Source organism: Mus pahari, chromosome 14 (genome assembly GCF_900095145.1).
Source record: "Mus pahari chromosome 14, PAHARI_EIJ_v1.1, whole genome shotgun sequence".
Classification (NCBI taxonomy): Eukaryota; Metazoa; Chordata; class Mammalia; order Rodentia; family Muridae; genus Mus; species Mus pahari.
Genome location: NC_034603.1, coordinates 52,098,970 through 52,117,344, shown reverse-complemented (window position 1 = coordinate 52,117,344; position 18,375 = coordinate 52,098,970). Strand labels below are relative to the sequence as shown.

The 18,375-nt window shown below is 40.7% G+C and overlaps 1 protein-coding gene across 2 annotated transcripts in view; it reads left to right on the top strand.

Annotated features, from left to right (window-relative positions):
• The window catches only part of Aatf (apoptosis antagonizing transcription factor), an 88,537-nt gene that overhangs the window by 49,440 nt on the left and 20,722 nt on the right, over positions 1-18,375 (top strand). For both annotated transcript variants that reach the window (XM_021213020.2, XM_029546681.1), the window contains exons 10-11: positions 13,091-13,158; positions 16,371-16,451. In XM_021213020.2, coding sequence (XP_021068679.1) covers positions 13,091-13,158; positions 16,371-16,451 — 149 coding nt within the window. The remainder of the gene's footprint in view (positions 1-13,090; positions 13,159-16,370; positions 16,452-18,375) is intronic.

Below are 18,375 nucleotides of genomic sequence, written 5' to 3'. Positions count from 1 at the left end.
TTTTTTTTGGTTTTTCGAGACAGGGTTCCTCTGTGTAGCCCTAGCTGTCCTGGAACTCACTCTGTAGACCAGGCTGGCCATGAACTCAGAAATCTGCCTGCCTCTGCCTCCCAAGTGCTGGAATTAAAGGTGTGTGCCACTACTGCACAGCTTAATAATTCATTCTTTTACCATAAAAATTATAGCTTTATGGTTTTCAGTTTGTAAATAAATAAGCTTCATTTTTTTTTTAGAACTGGGAGAAATATTATGTTGTTAGAAAGTAATTTTTTTCTTTAGAAGGCAAATGATTTATTGAACTCCTATTACTTAACAATTCTAATGAAAAAATTAGCTTTGTAGTTTTGATACTGGTTTGTGTGGAAGTTGGATTACTGAAGGCCTGATGTACCTGGCAGTGGGGACTTTATGCAAGGCCTGTGGTTTAATGCAGAAAAGCAGTGTGAGTTCTCACTTTTGAATGGAATTGGTTTGCATTCGGTCAGTCTACATTCAAAACTCATCCCTAAAGACAATTTCACAAAACATCAAGTGAGCATAAAGCATGGTTATTCAGAAATGTCTTAAGTACCTATTTATCATTTTCATGTACTCCTTTGTGACATTTTTTTAAAAAGATGGGTTACCTACCTGTATTACCACTACTTAGGGTTTTCTTTTGTTTGCTTTTTTAAAAGCCCAGGTAGATTTTTCTTGGTGAACTTGAATTCTTAATGGTTTAGGAGCAAATATTCTGAGTATTGGTTATGTACCAGCCACCTAAACTAAGTAGACAGGTGGCTGACATCTTTATTTAATTCTTATAAGATCTGCTGTGATGATTGCCCTTAACAGTAAGCAGTATAAAGTGACTGGGCTTCTCATATCCCAGACATCTGACTAATTTCTTGTCACCTCAGCAGTTACTTTATTCAGAAAGCCCAAATTGAACTTAGATGTTGACAGGCTAGTGTCTGCATTTCTAAGGGCTCATTAGGATTTTATATGTTGCTTCCAGCTTTGTTTAGTTTTGATCTGGTTTGTCTTGCCACTTTGAATCTTGCCAGGAGTACCTAGAGAAAGGCATAGCAGGCTTTTTTGTTGTTGTTGATCACTGTTATGGGTTAAATTTTTCCTTTGATTTCCATTCAGGACATGTCTAGTACTGACCTTGCTACATGCTAGACCTCTGTATCCAAGATATTTGATAATGCCATAAACAAATAATTACTAATTTGGTGAACTATTAAAAGTTGATCATGTTGAGAAAGAAGTAGAGAAGTAGCAGGCTGTCTGACAAGATGGTTTTCTTTAATTAACTCAGTGAGTGATTAATATGGACAGTTGATGTAGTGGCTTTAATTGTGTGCATTTAAATGGAAGTGAGAATAAGCAGTGTCTCAAGCCATCGCTGAAGTTAATGGTGGTACAGTGGTCTTTCTGTTGCTGTGTAACTTCCCAGTGGCCCAGTTAATGGTTATTAACGTGTTTGGAAGTCTGATATGAATTTCTTCTTGCTCCCACCAGTACTAGGAAATAGATGCCTTTTATAAGAGGGTTTTTTTTTTTTTTTGTATTTAATTTTATTTTTAAATGTTTGTATTTGGGATCTGGATAGTGGTTCTTAAAAATCTAATGAAATTTATTATGTATAGGTAGTTGTGATTTTAGAGAGAAAACATACATGTAAATATATTTGAAAATTGACATTATGGCTGAAGATAGAGCAGAGAGGTAACCATTTTGGGTTTGGGGGCATAGTAATATTATTTTAAAAAACTAATTAGCAATGTCAAATTAAATTCTAACAATCTAAAGATTATTTTGTGTGTCCCATGTGTAAGAATTTTATTTGCGATAGATACATGGTATCTTGTATACTGTCTTCGTAGACATTGCCATTACTGTCAGCATTGAGTATGGCATCAGCACCAGCATTTGGTGACTAACTTGAGGTCATTATTATATAAGCTGCTGCAGAACAGGAGGACAAAAGGTACTTTTTCCTGACTTTTTATTTCATTTAGAGTTACGTAGCCTAGGCTGGCCTTAAACTCTTGATGTACTTCTGTACAAGGGTCCTTCTGTGTACAAGGATTATAGGCCTGAACACTACACCCAGCAAGGGCACATTTTAAATGCTAGGTCCAGAAGTTTCATCAAACCACAGCATCAAGGGAAGGTAACATTACTAGGCCTTTGACAGGGTTTCACTATGTTGCCTTGGCTGGCCTGGAATTCTCTATGTAGACCAAACTGGCCTTGAACTCACAGAGATCCTCCTGTCTCAGCCTCTTGGAATTAAAGGACTATGTCACCATACCTAGCACCTTCATTTCCTTTGCTTCATTGTTTTTAAAAGTATATCAGAACCTGACTTATACCTCTGCTTCACTCATTAAAGATAAAACTGTAGAACAAAGCTTTCAACAATACAGTTTATTGGGCTAGTTAGGAAAGAAATAGGAGCCGGGCGTGGTGGCGCACGCCTTTAATCCCAGCACTTGGGAGGGGGGAGGCAGAGGCAGGCGGATTTCTGAGTTCGAGGCCAGCCTGGTCTACAGAGTGAGTTCCAGGACAGCCAGGGCTACACAGAGAAACCCTGTCTCGAAAAACAAAAACAAACAAACAAACAAACAAAAAGAAATAGGGTTGCCTTAAAACTGTTGAAGAAACGCTCTTAAGCATAAATGTGTACCATGAAAGTTTGGCAAGTATGTGGCCAGAATTGCCTTTTTTTTTTTTTTTTAAATAATAAGCACAATATATACTGGCTGAGTATAAATTAAACATAGGCTACCAGCAGTATTTTTGTAGCTGCAAGTGAAGAATTTTGTACTTCTCAAGGAATAAGAACACTTTCTTCACTCAGATAGGCATGTTGACTTGGTACTAAGTTCTGTTTAATGTTTTCTTTCTTCATAGTAACTTACAGGGAAATGCTCTAACAAAGAAGAGGATAAGTTAATAAAACCTTCCAAAATATGTGTGATTATAGATCTAAAGTTGAGCCTTCTTAGCCTCGAGGAGTGACTGGGGGAGATCAGCCCTCACACAGAATCAGAACATGGAAATGAAAGTGTTCTTGATTCCAGGTTGATTTTCTTTGTAGTGCGTTTACCTTTTGATTGGACAAATTTGAAAATTCACCCGAGGCCACTCTGACAGTTCACATGTATTACTTTTGTGCAATTATGACCATTCCATTAACATTTATTGTGACAGATGATGGATTTATACAGGGTAATCTGCTAAAATTCCCTTCCCAAAGAATCAGTCTTTCTAACAGAAGGAGGCTCCAACTTTGTGTAGTTGCACGGCTCTTCTTTAAAAATGTGACTTGAGCCAGGCAAGGTGATCCACACCTTTAATTCTACACATGAAAGGTAGAGACAGGCAGATCTCTAGAAGCTAGAGGACTGCCAAGGATACACAGTAAGACCCTTGTCTCAAAAACAGTATGACTGGAGGAGCAGACATGTTTTTAATCCCTCTATTCAGGAGGCAGAGTCAGGCAAATCTCTGAGTTCAAGGCCGACCTGGTCTACATAACAAAGTTCCAGAGCTACATAGTGAGATTCTGTCTTTAATTATTCTTTATTTTCAAGAATTCAGTCATTGTTGGAAACCAGATTGTAAGAAGAGCCTTCAGATTGATGATGGTCACGAGAGGATCCGGTTATCCTATTGTCTTACCTTTTGGAGAAGAAAACCTTCCAAGCTCCATATAGTGACAGCCTGGGCTGGGAAGATTATAAGTTTGAGGCCAGTATGGGCTGCATAGCAAACCCCTGTCTTTACAAAAAGCAGAAAACAAGCTAAAAACAATGCCATTTATTTACTGATTCAGTCAGTGAGTCAGTCAGTCAGCAAGCATTTGAGTTTTTAAATATTTACTGTGTGGTTTTATTTTGAGAAATTTTTCTTTTTGCTCTTCTAGTCTGTTGTTCAATGTAGTAGTCATATCTAACTAAACTTAAAGGTTTTGTTCTTACATAGCAAGCTTACTATGTTGCCTAGGCTGCCCTAGAATTTACTATGTTATCCAGACTATTCTTGATCTTCCTGCCTGAACCTCCCAGTGCTAGGATCGGAGACACATACCACCATGCTCAACAGATTTGTTTTGATTATTAAAATAAAATAAACTTTGAAAATCCACTGTCACACCAGCTACATTTCTAGGGTTTAGTAGTGGCCTATGCTAGAGACTACTGTGTCAGGCTCTGCAAATATGGATCATTTCTATACTCTCAGTATCTCAGGGCTTCAATAGAGGCTGGAAGAAGACAAAGTCCTTGTTGTTGTGAGTGTTGTTCACTGTAGGTTAGACAGGATGAAGCAGGGGAACACTGGCAAGCACAGCTAGATGGGGAGAGGTGATGTGTCTGCCAGGCAAGAAGGTGGTGTCTGAGCAGAGACCGAAAAAGTCACCAACAGCCATGCAAGTGTCTGCATGGTGAGTGTTGCGGGGAGTGGGTGGCAAGTGCAAAAAAGGCTCTGAGGCACGAAAGAGCTACAGCAACCTAGGGACATCAAGGGGTACAGTAGTCAGAAAACAATGCAACTAGTTCTTCAGGTACCTTCTGGCCACCTTAGACTTTAGATGACAATAGAGGAACGTGAGATAAGTCACATGATTGATATTTTACAGGGTTACTCTGGTGCTTGTGCTAAAAATAGATATAAGAACATAAGTGACAAAGTAGCAGATGTGGAGACTGGGAAGCCTGTGATAGTGCCTGCAAGAGATGGTGGGGTCTTTGGAGGGAAAGTGTTTGGGTTATGGAGATGAGTTGAAGACTGAGCTGAGGATTTGCTGATGGATTGATTTCATGTGGAATATGAGAAGACTAGTCAAAGATGACTAAGATTTCTGCCTATGCAGTTAGAAGGATGAAGTGCCATTTGTTGAGATGGGAAAAAATAGTTGTACTTGTTTGGAGAAGAAACCAAAACTTTGGTTATAAGAAGTCTACTCCTTCCTGTCTCTTCTTCCTGTGTCCACATTTATTTAGTTGTTTTGTTTGTTTGGTTGGTTGGTTTGGTTGGTTTGGTTTTGTGTGTGTGTGTGTTAAAAGATTTTAGTTATTTTTAATTATGTGCGTGTATTTGCATGCCAGTCTGTACATAGGAGTGCAGTTGTCCATGGAAGCCAGAAGAGGTTATAGATCCCTGGAGCTAGAGTTACATGTAGTTGTAAGCCACGCAGCATGGAAACTGTAGTCCTCTGCAAGAACAATAGGCACTCCTAGCTACTAAGCAATCTTTCTAGCTCCTTGTTCTGATTTTTTAAAACAAGCTTTTGCTATGTAGCTCTGGCTGGTCTTGAACTCACTATGTAGCTCCTATGTAGTCTCGATCACTAATTGATAGAGAAATGCTCAACCCACTTGGGTGGCACCATTGCTAGGCAGGTGGTCCTGGGTTCTATTAAAAAGCTAGTTACGCATGAGCTAGAAAGTGAACCAGCAAGCAGTGTTCCTGTATCCATGGTTCCTGCATCCAGTTCCTGCCTGAGTGCCTGCCCTGACTGTGAACTGTCAACTGGCAGTATAAGATCCATAAACCCTATCTTCTCTAACATGATTTTGATCAGTGTTAATCACAACAGCAGAATGAAACTAGAATACCACATAAAGGTGGAAGCAGAGAATTGACTCCACTAGTATGCCACGGCATGAGTGTGTACAAGTATACATGTGTACAGTGACATGTCTCAGCAAGTCAAGGCGCTTGCTGCCAAGTCTGAGAACCTGGATTCAATCCCTGGAATCACATGGTATACAGAGAGAACCAGTCCCTATATGTTGTTCTCTGACCTGCATGCATCTCCTCTCCCACACACATGTGCAGACCCACACACAATAGATTAAATGTAATTTTTTTCAAGTTAAAAGAGCCAACGTTGGTGCAGGTTAAAGAAGAGTCGTTAGTCGTTAGGAGGAAGAGGTCCAGTGTCATCTTAACACCATTAGCAGATAGAACATCTCAAAGGAAGAAAACAGACCAGCAGTTCTTACGCATATTGATATAAAAGCCAGCAAACAGGTATGATTGTGTGGTTCAGTGGTAAAGAGCCTGTCTAGCGTGTGTAAGGCCCTGGATTTGATTCTTTACACTGTAAAATCAAAAGTCTAAAAACTCAGTCCATAAACATGTTGGAAAGATTTTATACTATGACCATGTAGTATTTAGCCTATTTAATAAAAAAATTAAGTAAATTAATATAATACATACCTACAATAGAGTATATTTAAAAACAAACGTTATTAAAACATTATTTTCTTGATTAAAAAAAAACACTCAGAATACATGTAAGTTCTTATCTGAGTGTTCTGTCTTATCTCTAAGGGCCTAGAAAAACAAACTCAGTCTCAGAAGACCCTAGAGTTAGGGCTCAGGGAATTAAATAAGCCCAGGGCGCAGGGACTTGTGTTTCTCTTGTAGCCTTGTGAAGTTGATTGAGTTCAGACACTAGGATTTAATGTGGTTAGTGTCTTCCAAAGGAAATAGACACAGAATCTTCTTCTCTCTAATTCTGGAATGAAAAAGTATGCAGTGCTTACATGTTTGTGTATGTGGTAAGCTTGCTATGATGCAGGACCTTATCGAGTGGTTCTAAATCTGTAGTCTTTCATCCCACTCCCTCATTCACCGGTGGTAGGATTGTAAATTGGTTCAGCCATCCTGGAAATCAGTGTGGAGAATCCACAAAAAAAAATTAAAAATAAACCTGTGACCCCGAAATACCACAGTCCTTGGCACTCTTCCTCACAGGTAATTCTTCAGCCATTCTCATTGCTGCTTTCTTCATGGTAGCTAGGACAAAGAAACAACATCAGTGTCCTCTCACTGAAACTGTGGTGCATGGACACTGGGGAATACGATTCAGCTCTAAAGAAAAATGAAATCCGTTTCAGGTAAATGGAGGAATGAGGAGAGATGAGATGGAGTGAGGTCACACAGAGCCAGGAATGTACATGTATGACTTTGGGGCCTGCCCAGACTGCTAACACAGTCATGGCATACGTGCTTTGTTATCTCTCCTTGCTAAAATATCTGAATTCCAAGATTCTATCCCTTGTAAGAGGTTGTGGGTCTGTATAACAAAGGCACAGCCTGTAGGAGAATAGAGGAGGCATACCAGGAGTGGTTTTCCTAAGGAACTATGGGGTCATTATCTACCTGATACAGGAGGTGAGCACTGGAGGAGAGGATGCTGAAAAGATGGCAGAGTCAATAGAGTATTGACCTGAGTGGGGCTGAAGAATTGTTGGCATCTGAATGCTAGAGGCAGGATGTGAGAAGAGTTTGTTTCTGCCAGGCTTTTAGTCCTTATGAAACATAATTACAGAATGCAGATTAGTTCTTGCCTTCTAGTTTCTTACCTATAAGTCCTCCAGCTTGGTGGGACTTCTCTATTCATTCAACACAAAATGATAGATTATATGATACTATTAAAAGAATCATTTCTAAGTGCCCAGAAATAGTCAGCACTTGAGCTCTGGCCCATAGGAACCCCCTCCTCACATTTAGAACAGAAAGAGGAAAAAAGAAAAAGAGAAAAAAAAAAAAAAGAAAAAAGAAAACCACATACCAGACCATATGTCTGGGAACCAAAAGGCCAGAATATTTCAATGAGGACTGTTGTAAAATTTCACCAACAGCACCCTTGATCTTCTGTTACTCTTAGCAAAGAGTTCAAAGAGTAGCTTAACGTCATACTTATTTCTTACTAAATTGTTTTTATTTGTGGTAAGAATAAATGAAAAAAATCAATTGGCAACAGGCTTCCTACCATTCAGATCACTGTGTTCATACATCAGGGCCTGGCACTGATGGTGATGTTCTTACACTTCTAGCAAATAACTAAGACATTGAGATAGTTTATGTCTAAAGAAATGTATGGGTTCTGATGAGAAAATGTACTGTTTTGACTAATAAATTTTATGCCAACTGGCCAAGCTTTACTGGACTGTCATGGCCTTTGAGAACATTGCCACCTCACTTGGTATGTAAGCCTGTATCCTTCCAGATCGCAGTCCAGGTGCGGCACAGCAGGGTCAGAGTAACTGAGAAAAGTAACTGCATTTCTATAGACCCAACCCAAGCAAGGGCTCCGGTGGACTTACCCACCGCTGTACTGATACATTCTCTGCTCTCGTACCCAAGGCCGGTCATTTGTAACTGCAGAAGGGAGATGTTTCTTGGAATTTATCTATCTACTCATTCTGATTTCCATTCGACTCTATTAATTTTCTCATAATATTGTACTTTTTCCCTATAAAAGTTGAATACTTTTTATACCAGAAACTTTGAATTAGACCTATGACTTGTTGCAGTATATTCATGAAAAGCCCCCCCACCCGTGTGTGTGTGTGTGTGTGTGTGTGTGCACAAGCACTTGTGAGTACGTGTGCACACACATACAGTTTGCAGTGCTACTTCAATATGGAGTGGAAAGGTGAAAAAGATGGACTGGAAGAGTGGAGAGGGGCGGAGGGGCAGGAGCAGTGGGAGCAGATGTGGGAGCACATGGAAGCTGCCATGGAGGGGGAGCATGTCACTGCAGAGCAGGACCGCAGGGGCAGCCTGAGGCGCCCACAGGTGCTGCCCTGACAGCTCTGAGCACCTGATGAGGTAGAGTGCGGTTCATTTTCTGGGCCGGGCCTCCATGAAAGACTTTGATGGTTTGCTCTGCAGCTGGAGGCCATGTTGGTGTCTGTGGTCTTTCCTGCTGCTGGCTGTCAGGCAGTGAAGCTGCTTCTGCAGTGGTATCGGTGACTGTAGACGTGGAAAGACTCTGTGATAGCCTCTCCCACCCCAGAGACAGAAAGTAGTCCTTAGAAGTTGCGACAGGGATACTGAAGTGTAGCTTTTCACTGTTGATGGCCTCTGGTGGGGGTCGGAGGGGTTTGCTGGGGTCAGTTCTCTTTAAGGGGCTGGCCACTAGGGGGTTGGCCGGGCTCTCATGAGTATATGGGCAACACAAATTAGACTTAGTGGAGGGTTTTATTTTGTTTGGGCTTTTGTTGTTGTTGTTGTTTTGGAGGAGAGCACAAGGGTGGTAGGGTGGACATGTGAGGAATGGGAAGTAAATGTTTTGGGGATACATTGTGTGAAATTCCCAAATAATCAGTAAGAATATTATGTTGGGGGAAAAAATGGGAAAATCACAAGTGTCTTTTAGGGTTAATTTGGTCTTTTGTGTATCTTTGAGGCAGGGTCTTACTTTGTAGCCTTTAGTTGTCCTGGAACCCTGCTCTGTAGACCAGGCTGGCCCCAAACTCAAAGAGATCCACCTGCCTCTCTCTCCTGAGTACTGGAATTAAAGGTGTGTGCTGTCACCACACTAGCTTCATGGTTAATTTGAAGGACTAGGGAGCTTAAAACAGACCATGGGTGGCAAAGTGGGAGACAGAGCAGGGAAGTTCTTGCGGGAGAGAAGCAGAAGGAAGGGCAAATGAGCCTTTGTCTGGAGATAGAGCCTGTGTACCACCCAGGGCTGCCTTGAACTTGCTGTATAAGGGAGGATAGCCTCTTCATTCTCAGGTTTCCCCTAAATGTCGGGGTTACGGGCCCTGTTTCTGTACCTCACTGTGGGAGACTCAGAACACACACAAAGGAATCGGGCCATCTCTGTACTAAAGAAGGAGTTAGAAATCCTGCCTTCAGATAGGCCAGCTGAGTTATAGAGTTGTTGTAGCATTTTCCTTTCCCAGGGTCTGTGTTTTGGACTTGAAAAGCCTGAGAAGTGGAACTCAGTAACTCTAGACACAAATTTAGAGGGGTAGGGATGATGCGACCTTCTTTTCTAAGATGGTTTAGCTTTTGATGGTGTGCTAAGACAGTTAATTGGAGAAAAGAGCAGTCTTTTCAACAAATGAAACAATAAGATTCCACACATGCAAGAATAAAGCTGGACCTCTACTTTCCACCTTATATCATATACAAAGTTAACTGAAAATGCACCATATAAATTGGAAGACTTTTAGAATTAATTTACAGGAGTAAATCTCCATGACCTTGGGCTACACAGTGGTTGCCTACATACAACATTAAAAACACAAAGAGAGAAAAAATAGATTATATCAAAATTAACTACTTACCTGCTTCAAATGATAACATCAGGAAAATGGAAGGGCACTTCCCTTGTAAGGGGCTAGTACACAAAGTACACAAACAACTACATCTTGATAACAAAACAACCCAACTTCATTATTTTATATTATTTTTAAATTTGTGTTTGTGTGTGTGTGTGTGTGTGTGTGTGTGTGCCTGTGCCTGTAGTTATGTCTGTGTACTATGTGTGTACAGTGCCCTTGGAGGCCAAAAAAGGCATTGGATCCCTCTGAGACTAGAGTTACACATGGTTGTGAGCCACCAGTTCATGCTGGAGACCAAACCTGGGTCCTCTTCAAGACCACCAAACCATCTCTCTAGGACTTCAACTCTCTAGGTCTCTAGGTCTAGGATTTCAATCTCTCTAGGTCAACTTCAAAATGGGTAAAGAATCTGAATAGACATTTCTCCATGAAGATAGTCCTGCATTATCAGGGACATGCAGACTCAGACCACCATAAGTTATGGCTTCTTACTCTTAAGATGTGCTGCATTACCTTACTAAAAAAACATGCATGGATAATATGCTGATGACATTTTCTGTATTTTTTTCTGACATCTTGGACCCCAGTAAGTTAGACAGGCAGCTGATTGGTAGCATCTTCTCTACCATGAGTGACTTAAGAAAAGGATGCAGACCTGGATGTGTGAAATACACAGGACGCTTGAAAGCAGACACAGCACCACCTTGGTACTTGAGGGAGGGTGGCTGCAGTGTAGTAGATCCTCTGCAGCTGTGTGGCTACCACTCTCAGGCTTTGTCAGGGCTTATGGCACTCTCTTCCAGATGGAGCCATACCTGTTGTACTGGAGGAGCCTTCCACAAGCACTTGCTCCCCAATGGCCATAATGTCCAGGCTCAAAGGATCAGGGGTGATTAAGAAAACCAGGAATAGTGGTTGTAATCTCTTCTGTGGCTGGATCAAGGTAGGGCAGTAAAATTCAGTCATTTCATTCTTTTCTCTTCATTAAAAAATATAATAAAAATTATTATTACTGTCTCCTTCACGCTTTTGCCCACCTCGCTTCTCACAGAACACTGAGTAGGAAGCAGAGCCCATTTGTGCTTGGCCCTAGGGCAGCTGTTAGCTTGGCAGCTGCGTTACACAGGTTTACCATGTCGTGGGTCTGTGGAGCACTGGATTTGGATCTTGTATTTAGCTGCCAGAAGTGACTGTGATGAAGTAGGAGAGATAAACTGATAGATTGGCTGCCAGAAAGATGTTAGGAATCAATCAGATAAACAGGGTAGAGAAATTGCTTGCTGTTTTCTAGTGATAATAAACCGGTGGCCTCTGGTCCCTGCATTTTTAACCGTAATTGCTGTGGTAATTATGCCCAAAATAAGCAAATGAGAAAGCTTCACAGTAGGGTTTTTAATTGCAATTGAGATATCCTTTCCTGTGTGCAGTAAAGCTGCATCTTATGAAAGTGGATGTTTTTGTAAGTTTTACTTCTTCAGTACCTACTTACACACACAAAGGAAAATTAGAAAGTAAACTACTTTCACGGCAATTTATTTTTTCTCTGTCCCCCCACAGGCTTCAGCTGTTTAATTTAGTGAAGTGCCTATGTAACCACTATGCCTTACCTGCAAAGCAGTTGCTTGTTTTTGTGAAGTAACAAATTTTAAAGCCAACCATGTATTACTGATGGATGGTTAGTAGGAACTAGTTTATTTTAGATTTCTCTCAGATATCTAGAAACTTAATTTCTGTTGTCATTTCTCTGCATGTAGAACTTATATAGGAGGATTACACCTAATTTTATTATTGCAAGTTAAAGTCCTCTTTTCCTGTTTAAATTTCATAGCATCTTTATACTGAGGACTCTAAAAGTCTTATGCAAATTCCTAAGTGTGTAAAAAGTACAGATTGAGATTTTTATTGGATTCAGTGGAGTTCCAGAATTAAGAGGAGAATGGGAGGGGGCTGGAGAGATGGCTCAACTGCTCTTCCAGAGGTCCTGAGTTCAATTCCCAGCAACCACATGGTGGCTCACAACCATCTGTAATAATACCCGGTGTGTCTGAAGACAGCTACAGTGTAGTCACATTAAATACATAAATACATAAATCTTTAAAAAAAAAAAAAGGAGGAGAATGGGAGAACAATGTTAGAGTCCGATAACATTAACCCTAGAGGATGGAGACCTACTCCTTTATACAAGAAGTAAACACGAATGACTTCCTTTTGGTTCCCAGAACTTTGATGGCTATGCATGTGTTTGGTCATGTCTAGTTAAGCCAGTTGATCATACCAGTATGGCATGGCAGAGTACAGTTGTAGAAGAAGGTAAGAGGATGAAGTCTACACTCTTCACTATTGGCAGTCAAGGCTTTTACTCAGAGAAGACCTTCTGATTGCTGGGCTATAGTTCTGAATTTAACTTTGTACCATTATCCCATTGGTTGAAAGTTGGTATGTTTCTCTTTCTGTCCACAGCCCTTCCCACCTGACCTTTTTTTTTTTTTAGTTTTTTTTCCTTTATTTGTTTTATATATGTGAGTACACTGTCACTGTCTTTAGACACACCAGAAGAGTGAATCAAATCCCATTACAGATGGTTGTGAGCCACCATGTGGTTGCTGGGATTTGAACTCAGGACCTTCGGAAGAGCAGTCAGTGCTTTTACCCACTGAGCCATCTCACCAGCCCCCCACCTGACCTTTTAAAGAACATTGTTGATCAGACAAGGAAAACTGGTCAGAAAACAGGGAAAAGAGCTTTATTTATACACTCTGTTACATTTGACAGAAACTCTAGCACATAAGTCATCCAAATGGATGTCAGTACAGCTAGTGTGGTAGCTACCTTGAAAACTACATAAATACAACAGGATTAATGGATATTCTTATTTAAAAGTGATCACTATGCCATATAGAATTCTTTCTGTGCCCTTTTAAGCCAGTTGCCACTGGGAGATGATAATAACTCAGTTGTCACTGGGAGATGATAATAACTCAGTTGCTTTCCTTTCTCCTTAGCTCCTTCGAGAACTCATAGAGCGGAAGACCAGCTCTTTGGATCCAAATGATCAGGTGGCCATGGGAAGGTAACTTAGATATAGTTTTCTGTTTATTCAAGCTGCTTGTGCAGTAGCTTCTCCCATTGAATCCCTTTAATTTTGCCTCCAAAACAATGACTGGTCCTATAATTATCAGTCTTATGATCTTTACCCTTAGTGTGGGTTATGTTTATATCCATAGCGATCTGCTGACCAGTGTGTAACTGCTTCTGCCTAAACCTGTGCTTTCAGCTGTTAGAGCGGGTTCCTTGTTGTGCTGTGTACAACAGGTTCCTGGCTCAGATGAATCTGCTTTGTTAATCTACCCTAGTGTAGACCTCCACCCCTCAGAGAAGCTTCAGCTCAGCTGGAAATGACAGCATTACCCAGAAGTCAGTGTAGAATGCAAAGTAGTGAAGGAAGGCTCTTGTTTGTATGCTTATCCTGTAAGGGCATTTAGAGTGCTGCCTAATGAGTGGTGTGCATTTAAATAACCATGAGCCATAATTTGAAAAAGCATAGGAAAGAAACAAAAGCTGTAAACGTCAGAATGAGATCCTGGGCAGAGCAGCATTTTGAGTAGGCAATGAAAAATTTAGCATTGATGAAGTAATTTTGAGTTGAATTTTAGGGTAAGGCACTGTTGATATTTCCCATGTCTTTGGAATGTTGTAGGAATGTTCACTATATAGTTAATGTGATAGAGAAAATTGTATTTAAGTGATGATTATATTATACATTTATCTGACTTTACAATAAAATAGATTATGGTAATTAAGATTATATTAAGATTACAGTAATTGGATTTCCCTAGACTCCTCCCGCCCCATGTTGGGTTTTCCTTGTGCAAGTCAGGTAAGATGACTAGCTGCTACTGCAGTTTCCCTTTTCATTTGTTCACAGGAACAATTTGAGGGGATTCTTCTAGTTTGTTTTCAACCCTTATATGAAAAATTAAGTTCTTGAGGGACTCTTAAGATGACCACAGACATATGAATTATATAGACCCTGACCCACTAAACCATCTATGAAAAAAAGACAATCTAGAGTGTTTGGAGACTGATAAATAGTTGAGAATAAATATTATTTGTTGTTTCAGTTTTCCTAGTTTTTTTTTTGTTGTTGTTGTTGTTGTTGTTTTAAGGTTTGATAATGGTATTAAAATTACACTGCCAGGTGGTAGCACACACCCTTAACCCTAGTACCTGGTGTTGTATATATAAAGAGAAGTAGGATATGTTCCATGGGGGTGTGGTGAGGTGTAGGGGAAGGGGAAAGCCTTGGCGAACCCATGCTGAGGCATCCCTTCCCCCTGAGGGACAAGCCACACAATGGTATAGTATAGGATAGAGTTTATTCAGGGCATGGGGAGGGGAGTCAAGGAGGGAGAGGGGAAGGGAGAGGGAGAGAAGAGGAGAAGAAGTAGAGGAGTAGAGGCCAGCTATGAGCATATGGAGAGGGGGGGGGGAGGGAATCGGGAGAAGGGGAAGGGAAGCAGAAAAAGAACAAGAGAGGAGCAAGAGAGCAAGGAGGGGCAAGTAGCTCCTTCTATAGTCAGTCGCATACCTGGCTGTTGCCTGGTAACTGTGGGACAGAGCTTACACAGAATGCTAACATTCCCCGTTTTGGTTTAATTAAAAAGAAAAAACTTGAAAGAGATAGTGGTGAAGCAGGAACAGTGTTGTGATATCTGACTACTTCCTGCTGGCATTGGGGGCAACGTGTCTCTAGGAAACTTAGAAGAATGGTTATGGGGATGTTTGTTCAGTCTTAGGAGAGTTGGCAGTTTCCTTGCTGTCCAGGATCTATGGGACTGTCTGTGGGTAGGTCAGAAGGAACAAGTCTGTGTCTGTGAGAGGAGATTGGAGCATCTGGAGGTTGCTTCTCAGGAGCTGTCCTAGACATAGTAAACGCCTGGACTTGACAAGATGCTGAAACACACACACACACACACACACACACACACACACACACTAAAGGTAGATTAAGAATAAGATTAAGTGTGTTTGGGAGAAAGAACATTTTTTTTCCACCTGGGAGGAAGAGGCAGGTGGATCTTTGTGAGTTTGAGGCCAGCCTAGCTACACAGGGAATTCTAGGACAGCCAAGGCTTTATAGTGAGAGCTGTCTAAAAAAGTAAAATAAAATAAAATCATGGGAGGAAAAGAAGAGTCTTTATCTTTTATTAACACATATGGAAATATTACAGATAGAATGTAAATATTAATGTATAGAGAATACAAATTAAACAACTATAAGCCTAGATGATGATTATTAGAAGGGAAGAGCAGGTGAGCTGGCTTAGTAGTTCTGAGCACTTAAAGCTTTGGTTCCCAGCACCCACATGGTGGCTCGCATCCATCTGTAACTGCAGTTCCTGGGGATCTGACACCCTCTCTGACCTCCATGGGCACAGAGCACACAGTTAGTTTACATTAAATACACGCCAGTGAAACACTAACACACATAAAATAAATCTTTAAAAGTATTTAGAAAGGAGAACTGGTAAAATGACTCAGTAGGTAAAGCCACTTGACGCCAAGTCTGATCTGAATTGCTGCTCTTGCAGATGCCCTAGGTTTGGTTCCTAGAATCCACATAATGGAAGGAGACCCCCATGAGTTGTCCTCTGACCTTAATACATGTGCTGTAATATGTGCGGGCATGTACGGATGAGGGCACACACATAGATAAATAAATAAGTGTAAGTTTTTTAGCTAGAAGAAGCAAAAGCACTGAGTTTAAAAAACTGAGCCAGGCATGGTGGAACATGTCTTTAACCTTAGCCCTTGAGATTAAGAGAGTTCAAGGACAGCCAGGGCTACATAGAGAGGCTCTGTGTCAAAAGCCAAGACAGAGGGGTGATGAGAATATAAATGAGAATTAGTTGATGCTTTCAGACCAACCAGCACTTACAGTAGTAGTAAGAGACCATGTGTATAAGCTGGAACGGAACCAACAGCTTACATTCAGTGGGCTTTCCTGCAGACCGGCAGGCTGAGTGCTTGTCACAGCAACTCTGTGTGGAGGAACATTGTTAACCAGATTTGCTGTAGAATTTCCCGGTTGCCATTTGTCTTTTACCATTGCACAAATCCTCTCCAATTGATTAGTCACTTTGGCCCAACACTATTTGAGGAATTTGATTTAGGTTGGTGATTTCTTTCTGCAGGGTTGTTAGTGAGAAAAATTCCAATTTGTCAATATTCATAACTGTTTCTGTGGGTGGTGATGCATAACATGGTTTGTGATTTTCCCAGGCAGTGGCTTGCAATCCAGAAACTACGAAGCAAAATTCGAAAGAAGGTAGATAGAAAAGCCAGCAAAGGAAGGAAACTTCGGTAAGTTTGTGCTAAGCAAATGAACAAGAGGCCATGTTGCTTCCCTTTCGTTTTGTTTGTCCCATCTTTCTCCTGATGAATTTAGTTTTGATTTTGGTTTTTGAGACAGGCTGACCTTGAACTAAAAAACCTGCCTGAACCTCTCAGAAGTTAACAGTATTCTGGTATGTGCTGCCACACCCATTGCCACGCCCGTTGCTCATGATTCTGTTTTTATGGATGATAAAAGTAACTGAATGATGTACAAATATTTTTCTGATCCTGTTTTATTACTCTAAAAGGGAAAATACAGTTTACTGAATTTTTATTCTGTTGTTGTCAGTGGATGTATAAAATACTGTTAGTGTTTCCCTAAAAGAAATAATTAGAAAACAAAATCAGAATGATTATTTTAGCTTTAAAAAGACAAAAGTGGAGGATTTTAAAAATATTAATAGTATACTTAGACGATGAGGAATATAATTTTTGTGGGAAAATAGAAGCATTTTGATGCTATGGAAATGCTCCACTATGAACTAATAATGAGTCTGGAGAAGATGCAGATACTGTTCTTGCATAGGACATGAGTTTGATTCCCAGCACCCATATCAGGCAGCTCACAACTGCCTGTAACTCTACATCCCCTGGAGCTAGACATACTCATATAGACCTACACATGCATGTATAAATAAATAATAAAAAATATTTTTAAAAAAGAAACATACAAAAGACAGAGCAAGAGAGTAGGAACTGACATTGTTAGACTTTTACATTTATGTCCTGGGGCCAGAGTAGGACAGTGTTATCTGATAAAACCTCATTGTCAAAGAGTCTGCTGATAGTTCAGCAAAAAAAATCTTTACCTTGTTGGATTAGATGTATAACTATATATAAATAGTGTGTGTGTGTGTGTGTGTCCTACACCATTAAAGAGTTAAAGATCCTCTCTTTTATTGCATTTTCTTCAGACAAATGTGGATCTGTCTCACTTGTAAAACGTCTGTAACTTTAGCACTAGGAGGTACAGTCAGGAGTAGTATAAGTTGGAAGCTAGCCTGGGGAACTAGCAAAACCCAGTTGAGACAAGGGAGAGCCAACTTCACACAGCAGGTTTCATAGTCACTTTACCTTGTTTGGGGTTTATCAAACCTTACCAGGAAATGCTGGTTCAGCTTTGTGGAAGTGCACAGGAGCTGCTACTTTCCTTACCTTTCAGCCTAAGCTGTTAGAATGTTTCCACTTTTCTGTTGATGTAGCTCTGGTGCTTCTCTGGACCTTGTTACTGTTGAAATTAAGAGGGTGACTCAAATTACACTGCCTGAGTTTGGATTCCAGCTCTGACAGTGACTGACTGATGCTTACTTTAGGAGAGAACTTGAACTCTTTTTTTTTTTTTTTAAAGATTTATTTATTATCATATGTATGTACACTGTAGCTGTCTTCAGACGAACCAGAAGAGGGCCTCAGATCTTACTACCATGGCTGTGTGCCCGCCATGTGGTTGCTGGGACCCGAACTCAAGACCTTCAGAAGAGCAGTCAGTGCTCTTAACCGCTGAGCCATCTCTCCAGCCCCAGACTTGATCTCTTTATGCTGGTTTCGTCATTTGTAAACAGGGGATGATAATACTCAGAAGCAGCTCATGGTGCGAGTCAGTGAAGATGGTATGTGCAGCTCTCAGAAGTGCTGGATCCCTGTATGCACTGCTGCAGAATTGGTTGCCATTGCTGTTACTGTCCTGTCAGCTGGCTACCCTAGTGTTTCACTCCTTTTTCTGTCCCTATCATTCCTTCTTCTCCACAGGTATTTAAATGATGTTACCAACAGTATGTGGAAGTGGCAGCTTCATTCATTACTGTTAGACTCAGGTTGCACAATGGGGCTGTGTATAAAACTATAGCTGCTGGGCGTGGTGGTGCACGCCTTTAATCCCAGCACTCGGGAG